This window comes from Chaetura pelagica, unplaced genomic scaffold (genome assembly GCF_000747805.2).
Source record: "Chaetura pelagica isolate M959 unplaced genomic scaffold, ChaPel_1.0 scaffold3, whole genome shotgun sequence".
NCBI classification, from domain to species: domain Eukaryota; kingdom Metazoa; phylum Chordata; class Aves; order Apodiformes; family Apodidae; genus Chaetura; species Chaetura pelagica.
In genome coordinates this window covers 8,706,494-8,719,638 of record NW_009952974.1, presented here as the reverse complement: position 1 = coordinate 8,719,638, position 13,145 = coordinate 8,706,494, and the positions used below count along the sequence as shown (strand labels likewise).

Below are 13,145 nucleotides of genomic sequence, written 5' to 3'. Positions count from 1 at the left end.
ATTAGTAAATTGCAACCAGTCATTTTCAGCTGTCATTCTCCTGCACCACTCATGGCTTGATGAGAGCTCTTTCTTGCTACAAGTCTTTAACTTGTTTGTTACCAGAATCTTGACAGCATATAGGAAAAGAGTTTTGGCTTGCTTTCTTTGTTTAAAGTTTGGCAGAAAGTAAATATGGAGAACAGGAAATAAGGTCACAATTCCAGGAGACCACACATGAAGCTGCTTCAGCTTACCCTTAGGAAATTTCAAGTGTGCAAAAGTCTTATCAGCAGTGAGCCTTATTTCACAAGATTTTGTGCCCCCCTTCTTACTTTGCTTTCTACCATACAGACAACACTGTTCTGTATAAGGAGCATGTCCATCTCCTTTATCTGCCAGCATTTGGCATCAAAATAGATTATAAACAGCAGTCTGGACCAGAGAACAAGACTTACCAGCTTTTCATACACTCTTAAGGGTCTTGCTACTACTTGCATTTGGGCATAGTGGAAAAAAAAAACCACAGCTTCAGACTTCTTGAACACTCCCACAAAACAGGACAGTCTTTCCTTTCCCAGGACTTGATAATACATTTTACTTCATTAAATTCCCTTTACTTTCTGGCTGGAAAAGTATTGCCCTGCACCTGAAAAAACAGAGTAACCACCTTTCCAAGACTTGTCCCAGTCTGGAAGAAATGAAGAGAGATGCTTCTTTTGTCCACAAGAGATTAAGAGAATATTGGATTTGGGGGGTTAAGGGTTGGTAGAAAGCTACGCTTTGTCTTTGCATCCCAAAGATGAAGGCTCTTTTAGGCAAAGTCAAGAGAAGGTCTTCTGATCTTCCAAATTAATCCTCCCTCAGATTCTCTCTCTTCTCTTTCCCCAGAGAAGTTACTATTAACACTGGGCAATCCCCATGAGCCATGCTATGATGAAAGGGCAAAGAAGCCTGCAAATATGAACACTAGATAACAAAATGGCATTAGTTATGTATTATTACACGATGTTCTTTCTTCTTTGTACTTATGGAAGTCAACCATTTCTTAACAGAGGAATATAAAGTTTCTACTTAGTAAACAGTGATGAGACTCTAATAATGTCAGAGTAGGTAGTCAAAAATGAACCTATGAAAATAACACTTATTTCACCTGATTACTAATAAAATGGGAACTAAGCAGACTTTTCTGTGCTCCTTTTCAGTAAAATGCTGATAGAATTAGCAATAATCTTAGTAAAAAAATATTAAATGTACTTATTTGCATTTCTAGTATAATTTATAGTTTAAGATTTTAAATTAAAATGCAAGGTAAAAACTCTGTGATTTGAACTGATATGTTCTGAGTTTGTGCCTCTGAAAGAAGGCATTTTGAACATATTTAATGACAATATGTGAGTCATAACAGGGAAAGTGGAGAGTAGTTATTTCCAAAATAAATATGCTGATTATTTAATAAAAGTGCAAAGAATAGCAAGTATCCTTTTCTTGTCCCAGTATTATCATAGCCACATTGCAGAAGTGTTCTACTCAGATCTGTCTTGAAACAGTGAAGAGGGCTGTCTAGCTCTGGAAACATGGACAGTATCTCTGACTCTAATTTTAAACTGTTTGTGCTCTTTTTGTAGTAGGCAAGCTGCTGTTGGCTTTTTCTTTATTCTGTTTTGATGTATGCCTTGTCACCTTTAACTTTAAATTAGCAGAAGTGACTATGATTTGTAGAGTTACCTACACTGGACTGCTTGTAGATTGCAGCAGTAAAATATTATCATAATCATAGAAAATTCTTGTATGAGGTCAACCTGTTCAGATATTTAAATATGCACAGAGAGGACATACTTAACATCTTTCTTTCTATAGCCTTCATCAGTTGTTCAGAGCAGATCTAGTAAAAAGTATCCAAGCTTGGGTGCAGGGACTTAAACTGGTTTCAAAATACAGTGGAACCAGTCACAGCTCCAGTGAAAGCAGTCCTCAAATTTGTACTGAGGTGGGGGAGTCTGAATTTTTTAATGGTTAAATACAGATAGCAACTGTCGTACTCATTCAGAGGTGCAGAGCCAATCCTGTAGAACCATGATGTATTTTCCCCATTATGTGAAACATGTGGCTTCTGCAGAATTAGGAAAATAAGCTATATGCCATGGTGTCTCATTTTTCAGCAATCATTTGAGTTTGGCATACATAATAGTCCATTAATACTTTGTTCCCAGGAAGGCTGGGTCATTTTTCAAAGTTTGCTTTTCAGAGTTTTGCAGATGAGAGTGAAGGCTCTTGTTATCTGGGAATCCCTTCTCTACTGTATTAATTGTATTGTCCTCTCTCAGTTGCTCATAAATCTTAACATATCCTAAATCTTTCTTTATTAAATATAAATTATAATTTCTGCATACATTTTTGCAGTTATTTGTTTCATACTCACCTATCTGATCTTGTGAAATCATACTGTTGAATACATAACTACAGAATCATACATCATACCCATAGAGCATATAGGGGAGCAGAATCTTCTTCACATATGGGTGTTTTGCCACTACTTTAACTACATGAAAGATTGGGCTTTAAAAAGTCATAGAGAAAACAATGGAATTGTCCTTATAACAATGGAATTAAAGCTGACAAGAAAATATCCAGGTTTTCCTCTTTATCACCTCTAATGATAACAAGAGAGCACAACAAGTATATTTCATAATTACTCTTTAGAAAACCCATATATATTGCTCAATTTGGAATCTATTATTATAAAGCTATAATTTTTATAATGATTCTGATTATATCACCCACTTGCCCTGTGCCATTAAATGAGAAATGCAAATGCCAGAAACTTGATTAAAATTGCTATTGCTCATCAGAAGCATTTCTTACTCTCAAAAATACTCTATGCTGAAACAAGACAGGGAAAACATGCTGAGTGCAAAGAAAAGCAATGGAATGCTAGAGTGCAAATAGTGAATAAGATTGTTTAATTGTTTATAAACAAGTTACTTAATATTTCTTTGTTGCGATCAACTCCAACAACTCAAAGCTTATCTTTTGAATTTGCTAGTATTCTTTCTTTTTACCCAACTCTTACTTTTAAGTTATCCTAAGGTCTTCCTTGTTATTTTCTATTTCCTGATTGCCATTTCAATTGCAGCAGGTAAGAGTTTCTGTACTGATGAAGAACACTAACAGTTACTGCAACAGGCATTGTATTTTGGTTGTTGAATTCCTGTTCCAGAAATTCACAAAAATTAGATAGTCTATTTCTCTTTAAAAGCCTGTAAAACTTCAGACTAATGAACTTGACTCATTAGCCTTCTGGTGCAATACAAAGGAACTCTGCTGAATTATACCAGGTATTAAGCTTTCCCATTTTTTGTTCCCAAAATATTCCTACATACAGCTTACATTTTTAACCCTGTGTTCTTTTTGCCACATTCTTAAGCTGTGGACTTCATTCTCTGGACTGTTAAACAGCTCCTGCAACTCCCTAGAGTTCTGAATCCCTAGCTTCAGTTCAGATGAGGTTTGTAAATGCTTGAGGGCGGAATGTTCTACATAAATGGGAGATAGTGTCATTACTTAGCACTGTGGGAAGCATTTCAAAAGCTGAAACACCCTTGCCTTCAAAATCAGGAAAGTTTTTAAAGAAGTGTGAGGCTCTTCATCATCCTTGTTTTCAAAAACAGATAAATATTTGTTACACTGAATTTCAGTGCTTTTCACAGTCTGTGTGCCTCAGCCTAGCCCCACCTACAGTCCTTTGTGTTTAAAGGTGTCTTATTGGTGGATAACTGTAACCTATAAATCTGTACATCCATATGTCAAAACGCAGTGTATATCATGAAACAGAAAATATTTCCTTCCAAGCAAATAAAAAAATATAGGTTTGACTGTTTAAACTCAATATGTTTTCTTATTAGCAAGGTAAAACTACAAAGATAATTTCTAAATTCTCTTCAGACCCTCTGTTTAACCAGTCTATGTTGCAATGCTTGGCCTGCAGCACTTCTATTTTTAGCTCTAATGGAACAGCCTTAAATTGCGTATTTTCTGTTTACTAAAGTCATTGAGCTTGTAACCATGGCAACTGTGGCAAGTGCCACAGCTTAACTGTTTTATTAAATGGATTGAAGGTACAGCTGCAAAACTTGAAAGGCCAGCGTGTCGATTTCATACATAGCTCAAACTGCCATATATACCACATTATAGCAAGGAGTACTTTAAATAGGAGGAGCCAGAATCTGATCTTGGTTACAGCACTATAAATCTTTACTATTTTTCTCTTCAATGGCAAGAAATAAATAAATAAATATTGTTTCGTAACCCAGATCAAGGTCTGTTTTTGTCAAATTGCACAGCCTGTGAAGTTTCAGTGATTACTGCATCTCAACACAGAAATTGCAGCTGATGTACTTTAAACCAGTTCATAGATACCAGAGAAAGACACCATGTCACAACTATATTTGCATAAAGCTTTTTGCACATTATTGTATTGCTTACAGCAATCATATTATTTTTGGAACAACTATATTCTCTTAAGTTAATAGAAAAAATTAAATCAAACTAATGACCTTGTCAAGTGAAATGTCTTTAGAGTTGTAGTGGAAGAATTAACACAATTCTTTAAATCTGTAATTTGGCATTTGAACAAGAACACCCTGTATACCAGAGGTGCTGAGAAATTACACCTTCTGTTCATTTCAGCATAAGCTGGGTATGCTCTACATATATGAAAACTATGATTTTTAAATTAATACTCAAATTCTACATCACAGCTAGGTAAAATGCTTCTGAAGATTACTGAAAATTATTACCACTATTTAAATGTTGGGGGGGGGGTTGTGATAAAATATAAAACCCTATAGGATGAGACAAAAACATATTTTTAACACAAACCTAAACATTCTTCAGCCCCCAAAAGATTGAGAGCTAAAATATGAACAGTGATATATTTACACCCATAAATATTTAATGCATGATTCATCCTGTTGTAATAGAACAAAAAGCTTGAAGAATGTTTGACATTTAGAAGAATAGGGTTCTGCTTCCTTCACTAGTGTTGTGGTTCAAACAGTGTTTGCATTGCTACTTTTGGTGCTAAATATCTCATTATCACAAGTCTGCCTTCATAGGTATTTCCAGTGAATAAAAAACAGAGTAAAATTGACATTTAAAGAAGAGATCTTTTGGAAGCGTTAATAATCTAATATATTATCAAAAGATGTCTTTGTTTCTATGGAAATGTTCCTCTTTAAAGAATAATGTGATTGATGTCTAATTGTTAAATTTCAGTAAATATTCTTGACTATCTTTTGTTGTAACTGGAATTACTGGAGTGCAAAAAAAAAGTTTCATTTATGTATTTCTTTCCTTTTTTTTTTTCTCCATCTGCAGGATCTACCTTCATTTGCAACACCCACATAATACCAGTGAAAAATCAAGAGGGAGTAGCAATGATGTTTATTATTAACTTTGAGTATGTAACAGATGAAGAGAATGTGGCATCTCCTGAGAAGTGCAAGCCAATATTGCCATCTAAACTTGTAAATCGTAAGTTACTCATTGAAAGTTCTCTGCTTACTTCTGCTCTTAGCCAGGAGAGTAATTAACCTGGGCAATAATGAAACCAAATGATGCAATCCCCATTTTCTGACTCACTTAAGATAGAATTCAAAACAATAAGAAGTTGAATGTAGCAAACCTGTTACAAAGTTGGCAAGATAATCTGTTAGATATTTGGTAGTACTAACAGCATGGACCTTGAGGGTACTGCTAGGAAACAGAAATTCAGTAACACTAAAACTTTTCACAGTACTGAATTACTCTTGGAAAAAAAAAAAAAACAAAAAAAAAACAAAAAAAAAAAAACAGATTATGAACAGAAAACTGAAAAAAAAAATAGCATTATGACAGAGCCCAAATATTTCACCTTAGCCAATTCAAAATTGAATATTTCTATTTTCCTTTCCAAATAAAACATAGTTGCTGGAAGGACTAGAAAATATAACGCATGTTAAAAATGTTAAAACATAATAAACATCCTGATTTTAGATTGGCTTGAAGAATATGGGGGTTTTGGATATACAGGAAATGCTTTTGTTTTCATTCCACTCTGGAGCATAAGTATGGAAAAAAAATGAGAAAACTACACAAAACAGAAGTCCACTTTTCCTACAGCTAGACTGGGTAGGCTTCTGTCCTGCTATCTGCAGAATATGTGCTCTTATGTTCTGTGCAGCAACAGCACATGACCCTTCTGCTTTGCATCGGCACTCACATAATCTGCTTTTACTACAAGATTTTCCAGAACACATCCTGATTTGTACAAGCTCTTAGTAAAGCACAGCATGGTCTAATGGTAAGTGTTAACACTCTCCCTGGCTGGTTCAACAGCAGTTGGAAAATACCTTTCCACAGTGTAATAATCTTTAGCGTTAGTATGATAAAGGGACATGGAACCTAAGTTTTCTGATTGTTAAATCAACACTTCAGCTTTCTCTAGACAGGAGACAAAGACCAGTACTATGCCCTCTGCAAGAAGCGAGGGGAGAACTTTCCTGGTGTAAGCATGATGCATTACCTGAAGTGATGACATGTATTATTTTTATGATAGTTGTGTTGAGAAGATTGTGAGGAAAGGGCTTATAGCTGTGCATGTAACAGCATGACTAGGTTCCTTCTGATGAAAGCAGTCTTTTCCATTTTTCATAAGCTAGACTTTCTGCACTTAATCTTCTGGACAAAATGAATAGGATCTCACTCAAAGCTCTGTGACTACTGAAAAACATATAAACAGAAAGTCCACCCATAATACTGCCAAATCATTCACACTTTTAAACAATTGAAATTTATTTCTGTAGCTAATTGAAATACTAAAAAATATTTTTTTCATTAAGCATGGAGAAAGAGCTCTTAGTGAATCACTCCAGATGGGCCAAAGTGTAGATATAAGACTGTGGAAAGGAAAATTTCTACTACTGGAAACTGGGAGTCTGCAAATAATTATTGATCATTTTTAAAAGAGCCTTTGTAGATATTCTTTACAGTACATATTTAAAATATTGTGCTTTTATACTTAATTATCTTATTCTGTTTTGCAGTTTTTTGTTTTAATAACCAATACAGCAGTATTTTTAATTCTTACTGAGGTATCAGTAAGAATAAGTATTTACTAAGAATAAGTAAGTATTTACTTTTTTTAATAATGTTATGGCAAAAATCCCCTTTATGGTTATCAGAAAAATATCATTAAACTGCATAAAAATATTATAAAAATTACATCAAGGTAGCCCCACTCGTCTTTTATTTCAGGATGCCATGAACTTGTGAATTTTGAACACTGCCTGGTTTTAAAAAACAATTTTGTAATTTAAATAAAATAGTTCAGCTGTTCCTTGCTTACCATGGTTTTGGTGGCAAAGCAGGTTAAATGCCTCATGTCCTGAAAAAGTGGTTTTTGTTCTGCTATATGTGTTACATCACTGTACATTTTCAAGTGTTGTCACCTGCCATACTCTAAAGTGAAAAAACACTGAAGAGGAAATCCACAAAAAAAAAACAACAAAAAACGCTTAGTCAAAACATCCTTCCCTTTACTGTATTTACACCTGACGTACACAGAGGATTTCCTCACTGAGAGTTGTCAAAAAATGAATAGGTTGGGCTAAAGCTCAGTACCTGATAGAAAAAGATCAAGGTGAAAAAGTAGCAAAGAAAGGTGACTTGAACCATTTTCCTGCCTGTGGGTTCAGCCACATGCCAGAAACTGGCAGAAACTGGAGCAGGCACATGGCTGCTCTTACTCCTGCCTAATTGCTCGTGGTTTCCGAGCAGACTGTTAAGTGGGCAGGATGGGAAGAATGGTGATACAAAATAAGCTGCATAGCCAAAAATTCCTCTTGGCAGAGAGAATTCTGAAGATAGAGCCCAACCAACACAAAACATCCAGAAATAACTGCAAGATAGTGTGTACAGTCTAGTGGTGGATTTGAATTAAAACAAACAAAAGCCTTGAAATTTAGAAGAGGCAGAGATAGACCAATAAGCAACATAAGAAGTCACAAAAAAAGTGGACCTGTAAAAACATCTTTTTAAATTCATGTTTCCCTCATGACAAAGGCAAACAGAAGACTCCTTAGGAGAAAGTTAGGTTTTCACCATTTTAATCCATTTACAACATACATCAGCAGGTAAAGCAGGTGATATGTTTTCATTGTTATCTCACACAAAATGGACAGTAATGGGTACTGGTTCATGGGGAGGGGGGGGGGGAAAGCCTTCAAATCCAGCAACCAATTTAGAGAGTAAAAACTGAAAGCAACCCGGGCATATAACAAGTGCAACACATCTCTGACAAACAACCAAGATAAGCAACAGCTAGTGACAAAAGACAAAAGATTTCAGAATATAGTATTATCTACTACCCAGAAGTATGCAGGTCATGAGAGATTTCTTTCCAGAGCTCCTTAGATTGAGCTTCCTTATAGAAGAATGCATTTTCAACATGAGAGCTAATAAAAATGACCAAGTCAGGTTGCAGGAGAGAAGAACTAAAAGTGAATAGGAAACAAAAAGTTATTTTTCTGACTCTAGAAAATAACTCTTCCATACTATCATTCTTCCTCTAATTGATTTATTAAGAGTTGACATCACATGTATCAAGTCTAACTTTGAAAAACCTTTCCTTTTTCTAAAAGCATCTATCCTGCTAGCTGCAGCCAAGAGTTTTGAACGAGATCACTTACCACAGTGCTCCTCATGACTGGTATCTAACACAATGTAAGAAAAAGGCATTTCATGCCTTACACTGGTGCATTCTGTTTTAAAGGCTCTAACAGAAAAGAGGGATTTCAACCTGCTAAAGGGCTGGAGGACCCTGAACAAATTAAAGACCTAAGGAAGGAAACTGATATTTGCTAGGTTGAGTTCAGAGACTACATTTACTTCTAGATAGGCAGGATATTAAAAATTTACCACTTGAATACTGATATTTTAAACAGTATTTGTAAGCTCTTTGGGACAGACATCCTGTCTTTTGTTATGTACCACTATGACAGCCAACACAGCTAGTTTCTGGTTATTTTTTAAAAATACAGAATGTTGCCATAAGTTTGATGACCACATTTGAGTATAAATAGAATTTGTTTTAGTCTCATGCTCATTGCTGCAATTTCATATGCAGCATAAAACTGAATAGACAGTAATGTGAAAAGTGAAGATACTAGCTTCACAATAGCAGTGTAAAAATCCTTTCAGCTGAGTCTTTTGTTCCCTTTATTCTTCCTTACAAGAATTTATCATTAGTTCTCTATGGCAGTCTGACCAGAGTTTGTATAATCAAATAGCTAAATTTTGGAAAAGGTAACATGCACCAAATCTATAAAGAACTGCTAAATTACAGCCAACTGATTTTTCACTCTTTTCTGTTTCATTGCTTTTGTGTTTTACCATAATTCTATTTTTCAATATATGCCATTTCACTAGTAAAACAAAGGAAGACTTTGTTCTTAAATACCTCTTATGGAAAAAAAAAATATTCCCAAAACATTGGCCATATCTTTTTGTTTAAATTTCTATCCAATTTAATTAATACTATATCTGTCCCATTTTAAAATTCAGAGAGGTGGAGAAGTATCTTCTGTAAGCACTTATTCCATTACTAGGTAACACCCTTTTCTCTAGTAAGGATATATTAATAAAATGTGCAATTAAAGTGAAACTTACAGAAACTGCTTTCTGCTGTAGACATCCATTCATCATCCAATCACTTTTTCTAGATTTTATCTCATTTCCAGATATGACAAATTTACTCTTTGTTAATTCAAGTATTTTCTAATAAATTTCTTTTCTTTTTATGTATGTGGCCTTTTCTTAGATCATGTAAATATAATTCCAGAAATTAACTTTTATACCCAAGGATAAAAACACTTCATAACTTTACCCCACCTCACTCTATCTGTGAAATGCTGTAAGACATAAATGCCTGCTTTCTAAGTGAAAGAATATTTGTTTAGCTAATTGAAGTGTTAACACGGAATGTTTTGAGCTACATATACTCTAAAAACAGATCTTAATCGTACTATAACCATTCTTATGGACTGTTCTCTGTCACACCTAATAAGACACTAGCATCTGCTTGATTATTACTATGATGATAGACAATTATTCCTAAAAGTGTTCATAAATTTTCATTAATCTAATAATTTGCCAAAGAAGTATAAAATTTTCAACTCCAACTGAAATAATGTGTAAATATTTAGCAAGACAGTTTTGGAAAAAGAGAACTACCAAATTTAGCAAAAAATCTCTATAAATGCTACTAAATTATAATTTAAATTTGTCTACTAGTAACAGTTGTTAACCAAAATAGGGTAACAATTCCTATACAGTGTTTTTACCAAGTTCATTTAGCTTTTCCTTATAAAGTGTTAAGTGTGTATTATATAAATATGGCTTTTAAACCATCTGCTGAGAAAAGGGAATGCAAGTGTCCAGTTTTATTCCCCACCAATTTGATGAGGCATTTTTACAGAAATTTATGTAACTAGTGGCATAAATTAATACTTGCTTCTGGCATCTGATTCTGTTCTTCAAAGTTGTCAAATACTTTGCATCTGTAGAAAATCAGCAGGCATTTCACACTGACAGAAAGTCATAGATTTGAGGATACTGTCCTTGATATGAAGAATGTAGCTATAATTTTTCTAAGTAGACCATTTGTGGGATTGTAATGTACACACATACACAAGATGGAAGAAACCTCTCAGAACTTTACTTCTGAGTTGTCTTCATTTTCTTCCCCACCTACAGGATTCTGCTTTTTTACTGACCTCTAAGTGCTTTTTCTAACATTTACACCAATACTGTTTAAAGCAAAACTTCTAATACTATTTAGGCTGGAATACCTAAAGTCAGATGAGACAACTTCATCACAAGTTGTATTCATTCAACTTCAAAAGATTTTTACTAGCTAGAAGAACTCACCTATAAGCTAATACTGGCTCCCAAACATGTGTTCATTACCTCATGGGAGAAAGCCCAGAAAGTTATTTCATTAAGTATATCATTGTGTTCTGCCAAAGAGGATATTTGACGATTGTCTTATCATTTTATCACTTCAAAATCTGTAAGTCTAGTAAAGACACCCTGGAATAATTACTTGGGTTCTTTCCTCTGAAGGAGAGGATTTGTCATACATTCAATAAATTCATACTTTTTGGATAAGGTTCAAACAAAACCAACAAGTTAATAATATTCCTGAAACAGATAAAACCATAATCAGAAAACCTTTCAAGCAAGGAGATTCTTCCAGGTGCTTCCACTTCACCAAGTTTGGCTTTATCATGATCCTAGCAATGGAGTTACATCTCAAGAGTGGAGATCAGTGCATCCACTGAAGTTACAAACAGAACAAGCACAACTGAATTTCGAATCACACCTTTTCTTTCATAGAATCATAGAATGGTTTGGGTTGGAAGGGATCTTAAAGATCAAGTAGTTCCAGTCCCCCTACATGGACAGGGACACTTCCCACTAGACCAGGTTGCTCAAGGCCCCATCTAATCTGGCCTTGAAGGGAGGGGGCATCCACAACCTCCCTGGGCAACCTCTTCCAGTGTCTCACCACCTTCACACTAAATAATGTCTTCCTTATGTCGAAGAGTTAACCCAAAAAATGGCATTTGCTTTCATCTATGAGGAACACTTATTATTGCTAAATAAGCAAGCATAGCAGCTTAGAGAGATGGAAGCATATATTTTTTTTCAAACATATCTGGACAACAACATTGTCATGGAACATCGTATAATGTTTGACGCATCCAAGTTTGTCACATAGAGCACGGCACATATAAGCAATAGTAAACCCCTGACTTTGCCCAAAATGCAGAGATATTTGTCAAGGGTCTTATTTTTAGCTGCAACACTGGGAGCAAATTCACCATAAGTGAGAGCAAGCAAAATTTTGTCCAGGAGGACAAAGGTTTCCATCTAGCCAACCAGCAGCTAAATTCTGACAACCTCAGTGTCAATACGTGTATTTGTCTCCAAGGTAAATTACAGTGAATGTTACATGAACTGAGACAGTACTGAACTCTCAGCTAAGGAATATAGCCAAACAGCATACATATGTAAAAGACAGAAGGACCTCTGGTACTTTCAGCTTCAGTGCTCCACAAATACCTAACTGCCTAATTAGCAGAACAGCCATCAAGACAAACAAATGTTATTAGTCTTCTTTTGCAGACAAAGAAATACAAGTGGGGTAGCTATATTTCTGTTTCCTCATAAGGCTACTGTTGGGGCTCAGATTAAAAAGGAAGCCTCCCTGGATTCTAGCCACTGTAATTAGTTGTTTGCATTACAGCCTCTCCCAGCTAGGATCACAGAGTGATTGTGCTACATCTTGTACAAACATTCAATAAAAAAGGGCAATCTCTGCTTAAGGAGATTACAAACTAAAAAGAGGGAATGACACAGCTTTCAATAGCTTTCAGTGAAGGTGACTTGTGCACACTGGACAGGAAATGAAGGGACAATACTTGGGCTATGCAGAGATTGCATATTTTCCCTCTGCTTTTAAATAAATACACAGTATGTATAGGAAGTGATTATGAAAAGGATTCTTGGCTTGAACTAGATCCTGGAGGTTTCTTCCAGTCCTATATTTTTTTCATTTTAACAGGTCTTCTATCAATTCATTCTTTTCAGGACATTTAGAATAGGTGGGTTCTCTGCTATAACTTGGACAGTGATTTTGCAAAATTGTCCCACATTATAATACAGACCCTCAGGAAAGGATACGGGCAGTTAGTTTTGCATCATTTTGTGAAGGAAGAGAGATACATATGTCTCTTATTCATAAGAACTAGCACAAGAAACTTGACAAATCCGTGTATTGTTAAATTGAATTAGAGATTTTAACCTTGAAGAGGGAGAAATCAAATCTATCAGGGTATCTCAAGCTTCGATGAAGGGGACTCTAGTAGATAGCAGAAAAAAAAATGTTTAAATAGATTTGAGAAACTTTCAGATTTACATTACTCATAAGGCAAATATTTTGTTATTGATATTATTCAGAGTGGAATAGACATTATTTTAAGACTAGCAAAGAAAACAGAACAACAGATAAAAATACGGGAGTTTACCACCACTGTGTCTTATTTCTCAGGCACAGAAACCTG

The 13,145-nt window shown here is 35.0% G+C and overlaps 1 protein-coding gene across 1 annotated transcript in view; it reads left to right on the top strand.

The window, feature by feature from the left end:
* Positions 1 to 13,145, top strand: part of KCNH7 (potassium voltage-gated channel, subfamily H (eag-related), member 7) — a 210,745-nt gene that overhangs the window by 120,460 nt on the left and 77,140 nt on the right. The window contains exon 3 of the mRNA XM_009996095.1: positions 5,359 to 5,518. Within this exon, the coding sequence (XP_009994397.1) occupies positions 5,359 to 5,518 (160 nt within the window). The remainder of the gene's footprint in view (positions 1 to 5,358; positions 5,519 to 13,145) is intronic.